Source organism: Camelus dromedarius, chromosome 18 (assembly GCF_036321535.1).
Source record: "Camelus dromedarius isolate mCamDro1 chromosome 18, mCamDro1.pat, whole genome shotgun sequence".
NCBI lineage: Eukaryota > Metazoa > Chordata > Mammalia > Artiodactyla > Camelidae > Camelus > Camelus dromedarius.
Genome location: NC_087453.1, coordinates 18899376 through 18912527, shown reverse-complemented (window position 1 = coordinate 18912527; position 13152 = coordinate 18899376). Strand labels below are relative to the sequence as shown.

At 43.6% G+C, this 13152-nt stretch overlaps 1 protein-coding gene across 1 annotated transcript in view; it reads left to right on the top strand.

Annotated features, from left to right (window-relative positions):
• The first annotated feature begins 265 nt into the window (after window positions 1-265).
• The window catches only part of CNBD2 (cyclic nucleotide binding domain containing 2), a 44514-nt gene continuing 31627 nt past the window's right edge, over window positions 266-13152 (top strand). Inside the window, exons 1-4 of the mRNA XM_031433900.2 lie at window positions 266-2132; window positions 4811-4948; window positions 6999-7049; window positions 11500-11663. Of these exons, the coding sequence (XP_031289760.1) occupies window positions 2025-2132; window positions 4811-4948; window positions 6999-7049; window positions 11500-11663 (461 nt within the window). The 5' untranslated portion in view covers window positions 266-2024. The remainder of the gene's footprint in view (window positions 2133-4810; window positions 4949-6998; window positions 7050-11499; window positions 11664-13152) is intronic.

Here is a 13152-nt window from a genome sequence, read left to right as displayed (position 1 = left end):
GTTAAGCAAGTTAAGTTTTCACAGTATTTTAACCAAAACACCATGTGGGCCAGATAAAGCAGTCTGCAAGCTCAGTGTAGCTCATGGGTGGCTGGCTGGTTTGTGGCCTCTGCCAGCCCAGCCTCACTTCCTCCTACACCTCCTGGGCATCTCACTTTCCAGCCGCATCTCATGCTTTCTGAACAGGCCTTGCCCTTTCTTCGTATAACTTTGTAGCTTTATTCTAGTCGGACTTTCTCTTATGGCTATAGAGGCATATTCCTTTCCTACCATATTGTGAGCTCCTAATAAGCAGGGGCCATATTTTATTCATCTTTGTATATAGTTGTATATTCATGTTTTGTACGTAGTTGGAGGTCTCTATATGCAAAATAATAAGGATATTTTTATCTTGAAAATAAATTATTTGTGGAAATGACTCTAACTCCATTTTATGAGGAAGATGAGGCCCAACATAGTCAACTTATCCAAGATCAAGAGGAATAGGACCAGTGTTCTTTCTGACATTCAGCCCTATAGCTATTCAGTTATAAGATTAGGAACTGGGATAGAAACAGAGCTTTCTTATTTTCTAGAACTGAATTCAGTGTCTGACACCGAGTCCCCAGCTTGCTTCCTTGCAGACAACTTAATTTAGATGTCTTCAGGTAAATTGAGATCCAGTCTAGTGATTTTGAGGGGATGTAATTTCAGGCTTATTGACCCATCTTCAGAGCTCTCCAAACTTCCTGCCTCTTCCTTACTGCACTGATCCAATTTCCAGGGGAAATTATACAACCACAACTGGCAAGAGGTGAGGTTGGGAGTGTCTCCTTTTGAGGTTTCATCAGATTCTTGGTTTTACTTACTGGCATCCTCTGATGACCCCCTTAACCTGGATCCTCTCCATGTCACCTGGATCCTGAGACAACTCAGAGGACTGATGGGACACCCCCTGTCCATAGCCACCTCCAACCATCTCTCTTGCTTTCCCCATGTCTAATAGTTTCTCTCAGAAATCCTCTAAACTCTTCTAGGGGATCTTCTTATATTTCCTTCCTCAAGCCTAGGTTTGTGATGGGGGTAGGGAGACACAACACTGCTTTTCTCTTTTTCTGAAACTTCCTCTTCCTCTGTCTTTCTCGGAGTTTTTTACATCTTTTCTTCAGATAAGGGGAAAAAAATAGTTCTACCTTTTCTCACCTCTGTAAGTGATTAATGTTTCACCAGAGTGGTGGCCTTTGAATTTAGTCATTTAGAGCCTCAGTCTGTCTTTTCAGCTGTCCAGCTGTCCTCACTGAATTCAGTACCCATCCAGTTGGGGGCGGCTTAGCTGGATAGGAGGGGCACATCAGGCAATACTTGAAGTCATAGTTTTTCACTAAAGATTCTTGTACAAAAGCAGGTTGGGATTATCAACTGCTGTCTTTGATCTAGTAGAAAAAAGTACTCTGGGACCCTTATGCTTCCCTTTTGGAAGGACCTCAGAGTCATTGAGTTCTCATCACCAAATTCTTTTTAACATTTGGCATCCCATTTGGTCGAGGACTTCTGATTTGCTCACTGTTCCTGATTTGCTGATTTTACAAGATTTATAGGATAGTGCCACACACCTACACTCCAGGTTCTCCAGTTTCTAAGCCTCAGAGTGGTCCCCAGGCTGAGGTGTCAGATGCCCCATCCCCAGTCCAGAAGTCTCCTGCTTTCAAGATGGCCTAGTGACTCCGGCGGTCATTTAGCTACTTTGAGCCTCAGCCTCTTGGAAGGAGTGGCTGTGAAGTCCCTCACCTTGTGGTAGTTGTGAGGATTAACTCAGATAATGCCTATGAGTGCTCAATAAGTGTTAGATTCCCAGTTTCCAGTTATTTCCCACTGCCCTCTCTTCCTTCTAGAATCCTCCACTGTGACATGAGATTCTGAGAATGAGATTTGTCAGAACAGGGCTTCCAGCTGCTGTTGGTAGGATCTGAGGAACAGAGAGGAGCTCTTACGTTGCCACTGAGGGAAGCTGTTTCTAGTATAACAGGATTCTTCGGGGAAGATTTATGGTCCTACCCTTGAAAGGCAAAGGGGCTGTTGTGCCATTTGCCACCTCAGGAACCATGAGGAGATACAGTGTGCCCCATTCCTGGCAGATCCTGAAGAAGGAATTGGTGAGGAGTGTCAGGGCCCCTGGGAGGGAAGAGTGGAAGATTGAACTGACAGGTGTTTTGAGGAAGGGAGAGGCAGGTGTAGGAGGGGGCCTTGGGTGAATGTGGCCGCCCTGTACCTTTTGGAGTCACAAAGGAAAGCATTCCAGGTTAGGCTTCAGAAAGACTGAATTCTGACCCCTGCCTTGTAGCCTACTCTGCCCTCGACACTGGGCAGGTCAGAAGCCCCTGAGAACTGTTCTGGACCCACCCTTCACGCTGTTAGGAGATCCAGAGAGAATAAGGCCAGGCCTCAGGGTAGAGTAGTAGTAGGCTAAACTTATGGACTCTGGAGCCAGGCGTCCTGGGCTCAAATCTCTATCACCTATTAGTCCTGTGACTGATATTAGTATTAGGCAAGTTACATGATTTGCTGTGCCTGTTTTCTCCTCTATGAAGGGTGATAACATCAGTGCCTGCTGCGTTGCTTTATTGTTGAGGATTAAATGAATCAATACATAGAAAGGGCTTAGAATAGTGCCTGACAATGGCAAATTGTATTCAGTAAATATTAATTTTATTAAGAAAGCCTTGCCCCACATTTCCTTTGGATCTGTAATTTAAGAATAAATTACAGTTACAGGTGAAGTGCCTCCGCATCCCACTCCCTTTCTCCTCACTGGCAACCACTTTCCTGAGGTTGATGTGTACCCTTCCTATCGGTATTTAAACATTTTGTTACATACGTATGTATGTACCCATAAGCAACTACAGTGTGCGGCACAATTTAAAGAATGGTGTTATAAATGGCACATCTCATTTCACCTTTTTTCCACCCAAAATCATGTGCGAGCATTGCCCACATTGACACACACTGCTCTAGTGCCGTGTCCGGTCCTGTGACTGTCCTGGATATGTCCTCTACTGGTGGACACTTCAGTGTCTTTAGCTCTTCACTGTTCCAGCATGCCCTGGTCATCCCCATGGCTATCTCCGTGTGCACGTGTGTGAGTTTCTCTGAAGTGTATACATAAAGTGCAAACAATTCCTTGATTGTAAAGTGCACACATCCTCAGCTTTTCAAAATGTTGCCAAATTGCTCTCCAATGTAGTCGTGCCATATTTCTCATTTCCCCACTCTGATAAGTGTAAAATGGTATCTTGGTACTTTCATTACATTTCCATTATTTTTGGTGATGTTCAGAATCTTTTCATTGTTTATAGGTGGTTTGAGTTTCCTTTTGAATTACCTGCTTATATCCTTTGTTCATTTTTCTTTTGGGTTATTTGCATTTTTCTTTTAATTTGTAGAACTTTTAAAATTAAAAAAAATTTGGATAGTAACCCTTTCTGATGGTAATTCTTTATAATTCTGAATAGTAATCCTTTGTGAATTATATGATGGCGAATATATTCTTCTAGTCTGCAGTTTGTCTTTTCCTTCTGTTGATGATGTTCTTATTAACAGAAGTTAATAAACAAAAGTTTTCAGCTTTTGCCTTTTTTTAATTATGGAAATTTTTAAACATAAAAGTTGAAATATATATAATGATCACGACCCTTAGATCCAACAATCAACATTTTGCCATATATTAGCTTTATGTATTGGCATGTGTGTGTGGGCACAGGTGTGTTTGCTGAACCCTTTCAAAATAAATTGTATACTTTATAATACTTCTTTCTTAAAAATAAGGACATGACCACAATATCACTATAATACTAAGAAAATTAACACTAATTCCCTAATATATAATATCTAGTCATATTCAGTTTCCTTATTTATCCCTAAAATGTCTTTTACAGCTTGTTGTTATAAATCAGGAGCCAGTCCAGGTTCATATTTTGCATTTGTTTGTATGTATCTTGAGTATTAATCTAGAACAGCCCCCGCACTTGGTTTTTTCCTCATGAAGTTGACTTTTTGAAGAAACTGGGTTAATTAGTAGATTGTTTCGCATTCTAGATTTGTCTCTTTGATGTTGAACTTGTTTCCCTGCCCTCTGTATTTACTTGGGATGGAGAAACTGATTTGTTCTCAGTTCTAAATTCTCAGGGAAAAGCTAGGATGGCCTGTCTTGGATCACAAATTATATTAGTTTTCTCTTGGCTGCTATACCACAATTTAGTGGCTTGAAACAACATACATTTATTATCTTCTGTAGGCTAGAAGTCTGGCACAGGTTAAAATCCAAGTGTTAGCAGGCCTGTGTTTCTTTCTTGAGGTTGGAAGGAAGAATCTATTCCCTTGACTTTCTGTCTTCTAGAGACCACCCTCATTCCTCTGCCTTCAAAGCCAGCAGTGTTGCATCTCCTGACCGTTCTTCCCTCAGATCCATCTGATTCCAAAATGCAGGCTCTTCGCATCACCCCTCACTGCCAGCCGTTACTCTTGCACATTATTTTCTGGACCAAAGTGAAGGATTTGACAGTTAACTAGAGCTGGACTGGTGAATGTTTTAGCAGTTGGATCCTGGGGAGGGAGATGCCCCCATTTGTTGTACTTGCCAGTTTCTGTGGCATAAATACTCCTGTCCTAGTCAGTTTAAAGCCACCAACATGATTTCAACAGGCTTGAAAAATTCCTGAAGATATAACCAGCAACACCACAGCACTTAATCCTATTGCATTTCGCCCAGTTCAGCACTATCTAGGCTGCTATTGACTGTTGGTTTCCACTGATCTTGTTTGTTTTGTTTCCGCAGGGGCTGTACCAGCTCACTATGGATATCATTAAGATGATCCGAGTGTGTAAAATGTTTCGCCAAGGCCTCAGGGGATTTCGGGAATATCAGATCATTGAGACTGCTCACAGAAAGAACCCTGTCTTCTCTTTCTGGGATGTAAGCTGCTGGGGTTCGCAGGTTTATGAGGCTTTAAAGGAGCCCAATAAGTAACACTTCACTTCCCAGCCCAAGTTCTGAATCAGTTGAGAGAGAAGACAAAGGGTAAAACAGATAGGAGACCCAGCTGTCACTTTTATTAATGATAAGACTTATATTGGAGAAGGTGACTGGTATCATCAAGTGAGAGGGTTACCTAATATTAAACCCCATAATTCTTTCCTGCCCCTTCATTTAGACAAGAAGGGGACATTTGCAGGGCCACTTTGGTGACCATGCTTTCTAGATTTACTAGAAGGTTCCAGTTTCAAATATTGTATCCCAGTGATAGATCATGAGCACCTTTTTGGTTCTAACAAGTTGATCATTATTCCATTAACTGGTTCTGGTTTCCCAAAGGTGTCTTCATTACTATCTAGAGCTCCAAAGTTTCCCCAGTTAATACCTGGACAAACCCTGCCCATATTCCTATTATTCCAAGAGTGACTAGATCCAGCCCCTGCCTCCACCTCATCCAAGGATTCACTCCAAGATATTTCCCAGAATGGTTCCTGAAGGCTAGCAGCCAAGGAGAGGGGTTTGGGAGGGATGGTGGTGATGGAGGAATGGAAGGTGGTCTCAAATTGGTTTCTCAGGGGCCAGCATGTAATGTAACTGGGTGTGTGTAGCTGAGTTTAAGATGCATCAGGGAGTAGGCAACTGTGGTGCAGCTGGAGAGGAAGGGCTTGCCCCATCTGAAGATATTCAGATTCATATGTTATGGAGACACTGTGCTTGCCAAACCAAACAACATCCACAGCCAGATTCTGCCCTGTTGTTGGGCCATGAGATGAGAAAGGGTGGAGTAGGAGTGTGGTAACCTCAGGAAGGGCATTCTGACTCAAGGTGTCATGCGGTGGTGAAGCAAAAGGCCCTGGAGACCAGGAGTGTTTGGTTCCCAGGAGACTTGGGCTGATGCCCAGGCAGTTGGAAGGTGAAGACCAGAGTCAGGTTTGTTATCAGGGGAGTGTGAGGCTAATCCTGACAACACTGCACAGTCAGGATGGCCTTGCACAGAGCAGAAGCTTCTCAGGGACAGCCTATGGGGGTCACACGTCTTCTGGGTAGAGGGCTGGGGGGCAGGGGTGTTATGATAGCAGAGAGAACTGTAGACTGGTTTTCAGTGGGGTATGTGAATCCAGATCTTTCTGACACCACCTTTTTCTTTCATTGGCCTCCCTGAGAAATACCACACAGGTGCACAGACTGTAAGTGGAGGGAAAAGACAGGGATCTGAGTGGACTCTAGGGAAGGACACGAGATGTGCCTAGAGATATGAGTGGGGGGGGTCCTGGTTTGGCCCACAATGGTGGTCAGAGCCTTGTTTGTCCCTTTCCTTCCCCCCTACTTCCCCCTGCATAGCTTTTTCCTCTCTCTGTGCCCCCTTCTCTTCTCTACTCTTTCCCCATCTTCTTTGCTTCTGTTAGGAAACAGGGTTGGCTTAGTTCATCCCTAAGACCTCCTACATCTCTTCCTTCTGGCCATCCTTTAGAGGCTATGTGATCCTTGGGTAACTTCCTTCACCCACTTCAAATCCTAAGTGGGGCTGCTTAATAAAACCTGCTTTGTCCTGATGACCTGATGATGCATATCCACTTCATTTGCTCTTTTTTTATCCTTCCTTTTTGTTCTTTTTTTTCTCTCTATTTTCTCTCTCTCTTTTTCTTTTTGCTTTTTTTCCCCTCTTCTTTTTCTTTCTCCATCCTTACTCTCTCTATCCTCCTTTCCTTCTCCCCACCCCATCTCTCTCTGCCTCCATTAAATAATATGTTGTCAATTCTGGGCCCAAGTCTTGTGCAGAGTTGGGGCTTTTGAGCAGATGGCAGAGGTGGACATGAGAGGCTCATCTGGTAGGAGTTTTCCCGTGGGTTCCCGCCTACGATGGTGAGCCAGGTGTGCAGAAGCATTTCAATGCAAAATTCTAGAAGCAGTCTTGCTGATTCTCCTTCCTCTCCCTGACTCCATTTTTTTTTTTTTTTTTTTTTTTTTTTTTTTTTTTTTTGTCGAGAAGAAGAAGCAAGGCCGAATCACATTTGATACCATGGACTTTGTAGCAGAGTCGGTATGTATAGATAGCTCTGACCTTGCTGCTGGGAATTTTGTTTGTTTTGCGTCATGGTTTGAAGGAAGCACTGGGCTGGGTATCAGGACAGCTGGGTTTAGTCCTGATTCTGCCACTAACCCAGTGTTCCACCTTGAGCTAGCCACTTAGTTTCCTCATCTATAAAATAGCTGATCCCCGTGACCCCTTTCAGTTCTGACATTCCAAGACTGGTAGCCACACACCTGACTTCCCCCTGCCTGCTGGAGCCCACTGTTGCTTGATAGCTGAGCAGAACTGGCAGGGGAGATCTCCTGCTCTTCGACCAGTGGGAAAACAGTGGAAGGCAAAGCAGAGAATGTGAGAGCCCCAGACAGAGGAGGAATAATTGGTGTGGTGGGAAAAGCCCTGGCCTGTGTGTGAATTCTGGCTCTGCCCCAAACTTTCTGAGAGCTGCTGGGCATACCCGTTCCCAACCTGGGCTTGGGTGGCCATTCTGATGAGGAAATGCCTTTGTGTCATTTGGATTGTGTGACTTTTTCTCTGAATTTCAAGAATTATTATCTTCCCGGCTTTTCCCCACCAAATCTTGGATATTAAATTAAAATTTAAAATTTAATTTAAATTTTAAAGAGGCTCACCTATTTATAGGTAAGACCTGAAGTACTTATCAACATAGACCTGATCCGACCCTGGCCTGGAGCAGCCATGCTTTTTCCCTCATGAAAAGCAGAGAGAACAGAGCTTTATAAGGGGTACCAGGACCACCTGTGCTATCCTGCTACCCTCTCCTCCCTTGAAGCCAAGGTGTGGCTTCTGTTGCCTGCCTCTCCTGGGCATAATCTAATTTTTCATGCCCCATGATGTATTAAGTACAGTGAAGTCATCCAAATTTTGAGTTTCTTCAGTTTTCAAGACCAGCCAATGTCTGACACTGAAGGTTACCCAAGTTTTGCCCTTCGGAAGGAGAAACTCGGGGTCTCCCTGAGAGCCACAGAACTCTAAAGATGAAGGCAATTCTGTGCACAACAGTAGAGGGAGAAAAGACAGCATGAAGGAAAAATCCATCATATAGGCAAGGCCTCTCTGCCTCTTGAATGAGTTATAACTGGCTTTGGCTCCACCAAGGAGATAGAGAGTAAAGACCCAATTTAAAAATCTGCCCTTTGAGTGTCTGCTAATGGGTACCAGGTTCCTTTTTAGGGCGATGAAAAGGTTCTAAAATCCATTGTGGTGATGGTTGCACAACTCTGTGACTATACTAAAAATCATTGAATTGGGGAATCATTGAATTTAAATGGGGAATCATATGTTATGTGAATTATATCTCAATCAAGTTGATACACATATTTATACATATATAAGCTGTCCCTCAGGACAACACTTGAAAACTAAACTTTGATATACTCTGAATTAGGACTGTACAAATGCTAAGCCTCTCAAAAAGAACCTGAAGGATTATAGAGGCTTAGAATCATAAACTCATTTATCATAGCATTTCTAGGACATTGGAAGCAACGGGTACATTGCTAACACAGTTTACGGAAAAAACATCGAGTGAAAGAAAAGCAAGTTGCATAAACAGTGCCTGCAGTCTTACATTTACATAAATAAAAACAAAGCAATTCTGTACATATTCTGTGGGTACATGTATGAGTATATAATAATATATGTAAATAGTTAACTCTGGCGGTGGAGGGCGGATCGGGATTCAGGGTGACATGGTACAGGGAGCTTTTACCATCTGTATTGCTCTGATTTTTGATGGAAAATACAGTCATGTATTACTTGGGTTGTTTTCAAAAATGTTATACATAAGAAAAAGGCAGGAAACAAGTATGTGTCATGTTAATGGCTAATTCTGCGTGGTGGCATTATGGGCAGCCCCTCTCAGGAACACAATGAGGGGGTAGCTGGCCTGGAGCCAGTGAGGGTGACAGCACTGAGAAATGGTGTTTGAGAAGGAGGCAGGGGTCACATCTTCCAGGCTCTGTTTGAATAATATGCCCCTTTCCCCATTCCAGGTATTTTTTTGAGCTCCTGAGGTAGGCCTAGATCTGTGTCTGGTTATGGGGAATACAGTCAGCTCTCTGTATCTGCAGGTTCCACATCCATGGATTCAACCAACCACAAACAGAAAATATTCAGGAAAAAAAATTCCAGAAAGTTCCAAAAACCAAACTTGAATAAACAGTAGCAATTGGCAACAATGTGTAGAGCATTTATACTACATTTACAACTATTATATTTCATTAGATATTGTAAGTAATATAGAGATGATTTCAAGTATACAGGAGAATTGCGTAGGTTGTATGCAAATACTACACCGTTTTATATAAGGGACTTAAGCATCTGTGGATTTGGGGATCCGCAGGAGTCCTGGAACCAATCCCCCAACCCCTTGTAGATACTGAGGGACAAGAATGACTACTAGGTTATGTAACATTTGCATCTGCCCTTAAGGAGCTACTTAGGAGCTAAGGTGAGGAAACTTACCCAGGAAGTTAAATAACAGACTGTCAGTTTGTAGGAATCCACAGAAAGGAGTCTCAAGCGTTGGGGGTGGTAAGAAAGATTTCCTGAAGGAACAAGGGCCCCAAGTGGGCCCAAAGAATCAATTTGGTTCATAGAAGCCAAAGGCATCTATGTTTTGCCATAAATAGACCCTGTGGTAGAAATCCCAGTGGGTTATTGATAGTAAGAGAGAGAAAGGAGAAAGACTAGATTCAGACCATTAAAAAAAGGCCAACGCTTCCATAGCCCTTGCTCTGTTCCGGGGGCATTTTAAGCCCTTGACACATATTAACTCTGCTGTTTGTACATGTAGTTTCTGTGATTGCGAGGTAGGGAAACTGAGGCTTGGGGAGAAGTGACTGGTCCCAGGACACAGCTAGGAAGCAGCAGGACAAAGTTCAAACCCAGGCACCTGGCACCAGAGCCTGTGTGTTTTTTTTTTATCACTATGCTACACTGCCTTTCCCGGTGAATATGCAAGGCATCAGATCTGCTGTTGAGATGTCCAGAATCCTGCATCATGTCGTACTTTCCTTTTGCTTCTGGGACAATTACTATATTTAAGACTGCTGGCATCCATTCATTCCTTCCATAAATGTTTATTTTGTTAAGTGTCCGCTACAGGTGAGATGTTATTCTAGAGTGGTAGACAATGTAGACGAGGCCACAATCCTGTTTATATTGGGGCTTATATTCTAGAGCACCTTTGTCTAATCAAACTTTCTGTGACAATGAAAATGTTTCACAGTCTGCATTATCCAATACAGTAGCCAGCAGACTTGTGTAGCTATTGAGCATTTATGTCTAGTGTGAATGAGGGACTTACTTTTTAATCTAATTTAACTTAAATAGCCACATGTGGCTGTTGGACATATTGGACAGTGCAGTTCTAGATTGTGTGTGTGTGTGTGTGTGTGTGTGTGTGTGTGTTTAGGGTGGGGAAATGACAGATAGTATAGACATTAACAAGAAGGAATAAGATCATTTAAGAAAGAATTAAATGCTTTGAAAAAAATGATTCAGAGCTTACAGAGTGCTGAGAAGGGGGCCTGCTATTTTAGCTCAGATAATCTAGAAGGTTCTCCCTGAGGCTGTGGCTCCATATGAGCTGAGAGCAGAGTGAGGAGGAGGCAGCAGCCATTTCCTGTGAAAATCCAGGAGAAGAATGTTCCAGGCAGCGGAAATAGCCCAAGCAGAGAACTGAAGACAGAAGTGAGCTTGGCATGTGCCAGAGGTGGGAAGGAGGCTAGAGATGAGAGAATGAAGGGGGAGGCAGGCAGGGAAGTTGGAGGGCTGGAGGGAGGGAGGGAGTCAGACGTGGGGTCCCTAGACTGTGGCAGGAGTTAAGATTTTATCCTAAGTGCAGTGTGCGGCCAGTAGTGGGTGTTAACCACTCACAGTGCCATTTCCCCAGCAGGTGGGAGTAGTGAGTGAGCAGATGGGTCTGCCTGCCTATTGGTCTGAGAGTCCGGGTTCATGAGGGTTAGCTAACAGTCTCTATAGGTTCTCTTTTTTCCTTGGTCTCCTGGAGCATGCTGAGGTATGGGCTGAGGCAGAGGAGGTCTCCCTTGACTGCAGGGTGCATGGGCGGTGGGCCCTCGAGCCCAGAGAGCCCCATTATTGACTGAGGGGTGTCAGTGTACGGCAGAGGCAGTGTGATCAGTAGTTGGGGATCAGGCCTTGGCATGTCGCAGTTCTAGGTTAAGATCCCGCCTGAGTATCTTCATTGGTCAAATGGGGATAATAATTGTGCCTTGATTCTTTGGGCAAAGATGCAGTGAGACAGTGTGTGTGTAAGATGCTGATCCCAATGCCTGGCACACAGTAAGCACTCAGTACATGCCAGCCACTATTGTACAGGGAGTGGGAAAGTGTAAAAGCAGGAGTGTGGGGAGCTGCCTACTAGCCCCTGAGGGAAACTGCTGGGTCCTGTTTCATTTTGGCTCTTTCTCCCCAGGGTCATTTTCCTCCAAAGGCCATTCAGATCACGCAGAAGAAGCCTGCTTGGAGGACAGAGCATGAGATCCAGGCTCTCTGCAACATCTTGCAGGTTCTAGATAGTTACCGGAGCTATTCGGAGCCCCTGCAACTGCTCCTGGCCAAGGTCATGCGCTTTGAACGGTCAGTATGGGGCACCCCCTGGCACCTGGGCTGGGCTTGGCTGGGCTGGGAGGAAGGACCCGGCTGAGAAGGCCATACAGGTCGGCCAGCCCCTCCGTAGGGTGTCAGCCATGAGAAACTGTCTTGTCACTTCACTGTCATGCTCACCTTTATGACTGCTGTACACTTTACCTCATCCATTTGTTGAGAATCCACCCAGAATTAAGGAGTCACTGAATCTGAAGAGGATCTGGTTAGAACCTTGGAAAAGATCTAGTCTAAGTCCCTCATTTTTCAGATGAGATTGAGGCTTGGGTGGTGGGGGTGATGAATGACCCCTCCTAGTTCACCCAGAAGATAAGTGGGAGGGCTAAGACTCAAGGCCTGGCCCTAAATTCCAGAAGGGATCACAGATGATGTACTACATTCAGGTAGGAACAACTAGGGCAAAGGTCTTTGAATTTGGATGAAAAAAAAAATTCTATCTTCATTTTCATTATCTCTGAAATTTATCATTTCCTTTAGTCATGAATGTAGCTAACGAACCATCTAGTATTAGCCATTCCTATGACTTTTTTTACCAAAAGAAATTACAGATATTTTCACATATTCAAGTTGTTGCAAATTTCTCAAAAAATAATTTATATTTATCACCTCTTTGAGATTATGGAAGTTATTAGATCTGCTGCTGGATCTTGTTTTCAGCACCTTAATAAGGAGGCACAGATACTGCTATATCACAAGCTTGGGTTTTTAAAAAAACTTATTACAAACTTGGGTTTTTGTTAACTATAATTTTGCTGTATTTTATTTTATGTACTTAAAACATTGTTCTGTGAAGGCTTCACCAGGTTGTCAATTGGTCCATGGCACACAAAAAAAAAAAAGAATTATGTAAATACTTTGTAGTAGAGAATTCTACAGGGTGCATGTGGAAATAGTTATTTCCAGGACATTTCAGTGGCCTGAGGTGAGCAGCCTAGTGTAATATTTGAGGTAAGACCTGTCTTGAAAATTCAAGATATAAGGTCTTGTGTCCTGAAGCCTTCCTTATAGAGGTCACAGTCTAGAACATAATCGCAACGAATTACAGATTATGGCCCTTTATGACCCATGCAGGGTCCATTTCACAGATAATAAGCCAGGGTAGGGGAGGAGGTAACATTCCAGCTGGCTTGGCCAAGGGAATTTCACAGAAGAGGTGGCATTTGAACAGGTAGATTTGGCAGGTAAAAGTGTAGACAGGGCATTCCAGGCAGAAGGAACCATCTGCTTTGTTCTAGCCCTGTGAAGAAGAGAGGGAATCACTGCTGTCTTAAAGTAAGTTCTGTAGCAGGCAGAATGGTGTCACTGCAAGAAAAAAAACCACAGGTCTAGACACTCTGGAATTTACTGCCCTGTCTGCCCTGGTGTGACAAAGCCACTTAACCTTTCTGAGCCTAGTATCTTCATGAGTGAAATGAGGATAATAATATGTGTTTTATAGGTGTTTTGTGAACATCAGGAGGTG